This window comes from Euprymna scolopes, chromosome 20 (genome assembly GCF_053919585.1).
Source record: "Euprymna scolopes isolate OS-2025 chromosome 20, ASM5391958v1, whole genome shotgun sequence".
Lineage (NCBI taxonomy): Eukaryota > Metazoa > Mollusca > Cephalopoda > Sepiida > Sepiolidae > Euprymna > Euprymna scolopes.
Genome location: NC_136501.1, coordinates 92,001,643 through 92,007,642, shown reverse-complemented (window position 1 = coordinate 92,007,642; position 6,000 = coordinate 92,001,643). Strand labels below are relative to the sequence as shown.

The following is a 6,000-nucleotide window of genomic DNA, read 5'->3' as shown; positions in this document are numbered from 1 at the left end:
ATTTGATCTCAAGCCAGGAATAGAGCACAGCATCAGCAGAAAATGCACCTATCTCACACATGATTGCATCAGGGAAGTCATTTATGGGGATCAGGAATAATAGAGGTCCAAGTATTGATGCCTGGGGCACATTCATATTAATGTGGTATTGGTTGGATGCACGGATGTAAACAAACAATCAAAATGGCTTAAATCTGTACCGTTGGCCAGAGGGAAGTTTAGCATTTTCAAGGTGGTGAACTATCACCAGATTTATTAAGGCTTCCAAAATTTTCTTGAAGAGTAGAAAAAGACTGATGGGGGTGATAATTTTGAGAGTCTGTTCTTTCTTGAAAACTGGGATCACAAACACAATTTTCCAGTTATTAGGGAAACAAAGCATTTGTTTATAAAGCTTCAAGAGGACAAGAGATAGCTCAGTAAAGCACTTTCCTTTTTATTACTTCGAGGAGGGATACAATCTAGTGCACATTTTTGGAGGTGCCAAGGTTTTTTTTTTTATGATAGCCAGGCTATGATTAAGTCATCTAGTGCAATTTCCATTCATAATGGAAAATTAGGAAAGGAATGATTTGCAGAGTCTGTTTCCATGGAAATGACTTCATGGTAGTTAGATAATGAGTTAATTATTGATTACCCACTGTTCACCATACTTATAAACTGTGACCCGATTCGATTTTTAGCCATCCCAGTGTATTTACTCTCAGCTGTGGCTATTGGGGTGTTTACCGATATGTTTTTCATTTGGTTTTGCCTTCTATATTTTGTATTTAGGATTTCTCTACCTTTCCGTTTATTCTTTTTATATACATTGCTAGACTATCTTCATATATATATATATATATATATATATATATATATATATATATATATTATACATATGCATATGTGTGTATATCCAGTTAATGATTTATATAAATTCTGTTGATATTAATCTTAAGTTTAATCAAGAAACAACTTTAGTATTTTTTACAGAGTGCTCAATATTATTGATAGAGATGCACAATAGCAAGTCAATTTTTATGAAAATCTGAAGAATCATAATGTCAATAAAATCCTTGTTTTATGATTATTAATGTTCTGATTGTGTAGCAATGAAGAAACAGCTGCATTTTTGTTTTTTTAATAAAATCGATTTGCTTCCGACAAAATTTTATCATAAGAATCCGTTTCAATTGGTAATTGAGTAAGGAGTGAATTATTGACTGCCAACTTTTACCACGATTATAATTTCCCAGAATTTCTGTGATCCAATTTGATTCCTAGCCATCCCAGTGTACTTATTTTCAGCTGTGGCTATTGGTATGTCTACTGATGCGTTTTGTCTATATTTGATTTTATTGTCTATATTTGATTTGTCCAGCTTTCCGTTTATTTTTTATATACGTTGTCGGATTTTATCTTGATATTAATCTTGCGCACACACACATCCAATTATTCATTTATATACATTGTTAATATTAATCTTATACATACAAGTTTATATTCCAAATATTAAGAAAAAAAAAAAAAATCAATGCTAATGAATGATCATCCACTGTTGCAGTTTTATAAAATCAAGGAAGTAGGTATGATTAAATTTGATTAAAAAGAAAAAAAACTTTAGCTGCTCTGTATACAGTGCTCAATATTAGTGAAAGAGGTACAACAGCAAATCAGTTTTTCTATATATCATGTGAATAGCAATGTCCTGATTGTATGGCGATGAAAAAACAAACAGCTGTATCTCTTTTTTTTTCTTTTTTTTTTTTTAATTAAAACCAGTTTGTTTGATACAAGATTGTGTCATTGGAATCTGTTATAATTTATAACCACATGCATATATATTTAAAAATTTACCAATCTCAGAATATAAAAGACAATCGATTTGAAGGCACATCAGTAGACGAATATTAGTCTACGGTGTCCTCGATTTGATCTTATCTTTTATATTTTGGGGTTTGTCCATTTTTACATATATTTTTATATACATTCTGTCAGAAATTTATTCTGTTATTATTCTCTCAGACATATTCATTTATATACATTCTGTTGATACTAAGCTTATATATATATACACACACACAGTTGATGGCTATCTGTTCACTTACTACCCCTAAAAAGCTAAGTGACCATTCCTCCAGTTCCAAATGAAACTTGACCATTATTATTATTATTATTATTATTATTCTTGGCAGCAAAGTCAACTTGAACTCAAATACATGTAAAGAATGCATTGGGTTTTTTTTTTTTTCAGGGACAAACACACAATGAAATCTCAAAGATGAGGAAACTCACAAAATTGTTTGGAAAAAAAAAAAAAAAAAAAAAAAAAATGAAAAAATATCCAGACAATTGATAAGCAGAATGTGTGTTTCTTTTTGTCTTGTTATTTTGAAGTGTTTAAAATTCGAACACATGGATTTACACATTCAGCCATTTACCGAGTGAACATGTTGATTGAACATGCTTAGGGAGATTTTTTTTTTGTTGTTTTCTCAAACCGAGAAGATGAAGCAGGCTCTAAGTGGATTCATCAGTTCATCAAACTTGTTCATCAAAGTTCAAATTGTTGAGGAGGAAGAAATTATTCAGAGACTCGATGATGGGCGTCAAGGCCGACGTGTAAGCTTCCATTTGTGTGTAAAGTATTTGTTCAGATTTACGGATTGAACCAGAGTCATTGGCCGGACAGATTTGAGTGACAAAATCTGCATAGGAAGGAATCGCTTTCACGGCAAGCTGTACAAATAAAACAGAAACAATAATTAAAAATATATAATGTCGCGATTTCATATCTTAGCAGGTGTATAGGTATTTGTGTAAAATAAGGACCTTGTTATCAGAATTTTCCAGACAGTTTACATAAAACACTCTGAAAGTATTATATGAAAGTTTTTTTTTTTGGTGGGGGGGGGGGGGTTTACATGCAAACGTTGTCCAATTTTTTTTCAATGAAAAATATATTTCTGTTATTATGAAAATAATTCAATGAAAAATTAATTGAAAAAAATAAAAATAATATTCTTTTTGTTGTCGTGAAGAAAATACAATGAATAATTATTGGACAATTTTTAATGCAACTTTATTAAAATTAAAATAAATAAAAATGTTTATTGTAAGTTTCACAAATAACAATTTACTTTTTTGAACAACTCATAAAAGAACATTGACGTTCCTGTAACAGGTAACGACAAGTGATCCGCAAAACAGCGTCACCGTAAGACAAGGCAGTCTCGTCACGTAAGCCAAAATTAAAACATGTCATCAGGATTAGCCAATCAACGACCTTTATTTGTTTGATTGACGTGCGCAAGTGGACAACCTCCATGCCATGGATAACAGCACGTGCTGTCTGGAAGAGACACTTTTTTGCCGTCATCTGATGCCGGGAAGCGAGACAAAAGTTGCATGCATGTGAGAAAGACGAAAAGACAAAACTCCACGCGCGCTAATCTTATGATTAAAACAGAATAACCATTTAAGTAATCAAGAAGAGGGCAATTCCCTAACTGGATGGTACAAGACCATCAATGTGGGGTATCGAGAACACGAAACAAGGAGAGAGAGAGAGATGGAACGACATTTCAATCTGAATAGAATTAAAGGAATTAATTTGTTGCAACCTGAACTGATGGTTTTATGTCCTCCCCTTTTTTTATTTTTTTTTGGTTTGTTGAACTTTTGTGCTTTCTACTAACCTGCCAAAATTACCTGCCATTCTAGCTTTATTCTTTAACAGAAGCTCTAATTGGATATATAAGCACTTTAGCCCACACCTGACTCGGTATGATATGAAGATTTCCACCCCCATGGGTCTGACAGTTGATGAGATATAGTTAATGACTGCATTTCCAATGGTGGACTCCCCTTGATCAAGCTGGAACAAAGTGAAATTATATCCTAAATCTTAGTGTTGGGATTGAGGTCAATCCAAAACACTCAAAACTAGCTAAGAAATGTAATAACATTTTTTTTTAATTTTGATTTTTTAATATAATCTAAAACTTTTTCTTTGTTCAAATCATGATAAATATTTAGTTTTTTTTATATAATAAACCAATGATAGCAAATAAATATTTTGTTAAACGAAGTTGGATGCTGCGATTTCATTATTTACGACTCTCCCACCGCGAAGGGATGTGACATCAGGTTGGAAGATGTGAAAATGAGCCAGTGCCCTGCAAAAATAAGTCCCATTTGCATTGCATAGTAAGGGTGCCTCAGAAATCCGGGAGATAAAGCCTGGGAGGATGGACTTCCTAGGGCTACTAAGAAAATTTATTTCAGTCCAACAGCAAAAAGGCCATTGAAATGGCCCAGTTTCCGTCAAACTGATAAACTTTTCAACGTCAGGGTCGCAATTTTATTAGCTCAGTATTTCAGCACCATTCAGTGTTTTACATAAACTACCCAAAAAATAGCATGTTCCCAATTCTGCATAAGTATCGACATATCATACATCAAATTGAGTAGTCTCCTTTTATTAAATATGGCGGATCAAAATGCAATGTCTTGCTTCATTCTAAAACATTATTTTCTTAATTAAAATAAAAAATAGCTACTTGATCAATTTATGTGATTTTTGGAATATGACATTTTTCGTTCTGTTATGGGTACATACACCATAAATAATTTTCTATATTTTTGTTTTATAATTAAGTTAAACTCTAGACTTAATAAAGGAAAGAAGAAATTGCTAATAAGAATTTAAAAATTAATTACTTTTGTATGGATTGACTTTGCCATTCTTTTCGTTGATAAATTCTTATCTTCTAAAAATGAGATTATGTATTACAAAAAAATGTTCATAATGTTTTTGTTCAATTTAAATATTATTTGAATGATTCTGCCAGCTGTTCATATCTTGAATGCTATTCCAACATTTCCAGCAATGCAACATCTTCAGATATATCTTCTGAATTCTGTCAAACAGAATCTGTACAGAATTTCAAATTTAATGCTTTATTTAATCCATGGCAGGTAACTTGTTCTCATTCTGTCAGACACCACAGAACAGAAGTCTTAAGTAATTAAGAAATTATATTACTAGCATCACATGTGCTGAGAATCAGACATTCAAGTTCCAGAAAGTTGTAACTTTAACATGAAAGAATTTCCCTACTGTACCTCTTTTAAATTTCGGCCATCTCGCGGGACCTCTTTTAAATTTCGGCCATCTCGCGGGACCTCTTTTAAATTTCGGCCATCTCGCGGGACCTCTTTTAAATTTCGGCCATCTCGCGGGACCTCTTTTAAATTTCGGCCATCTCGCGGGACCTCTTTTAAATTTCGGCCATCTCGCGGGACCTCTTTTAAATTTCGGCCATCTCGCGGGACCTCTTTTAAATTTCGGCCATCTCGCGGGACCTCTTTTAAATTTCGGCCATCTCGCGGGACCTCTTTTAAATTTCGGCCATCTCGCGGGACCTCTTTTAAATTTCGGCCATCTCGCGGGACCTCTTTTAAATTTCGGCCATCTCGCGGGACCTCTTTTAAATTTCGGCCATCTCGCGGGACCTCTTTTAAATTTCGGCCATCTCGCGGGACCTCTTTTAAATTTCGGCCATCTCGCGGGACCTCTTTTAAATTTCGGCCATCTCGCGGGACCTCTTTTAAATTTCGGCCATCTCGCGGGACCTCTTTTAAATTTCGGCCATCTCGCGGGACCTCTTTTAAATTTCGGCCATCTCGCGGGACCTCTTTTAAATTTCGGCCATCTCGCGGGACCTCTTTTAAATTTCGGCCATCTCGCGGGACCTCTTTTAAATTTCGGCCATCTCGCGGGACCTCTTTTAAATTTCGGCCATCTCGCGGGACCTCTTTTAAATTTCGGCCATCTCGCGGGACCTCTTTTAAATTTCGGCCATCTCGCGGGACCTCTTTTAAATTTCGGCCATCTCGCGGGACCTCTTTTAAATTTCGGCCATCTCGCGGGACCTCTTTTAAATTTCGGCCATCTCGCGGGACCTCTTTTAAATTTCGGCCATCTCGCGGGACCTCTTTTAAATTTCGGCCATC

The 6,000-nt window shown here is 34.6% G+C and overlaps 1 protein-coding gene across 1 annotated transcript in view; it reads right to left on the bottom strand.

The window, feature by feature from the left end:
- Positions 1–1,704: 1,704 nt before the first annotated feature.
- LOC145241548 (pleckstrin homology domain-containing family A member 8-like) overlaps positions 1,705–6,000 on the bottom strand; it is a 106,348-nt gene continuing 102,052 nt past the window's right edge. The window contains exon 12 of the mRNA XM_080104616.1: positions 1,705–2,721. Within this exon, the coding sequence (XP_079960742.1) occupies positions 2,524–2,721 (198 nt within the window). The 3' untranslated portion in view covers positions 1,705–2,523. The remainder of the gene's footprint in view (positions 2,722–6,000) is intronic.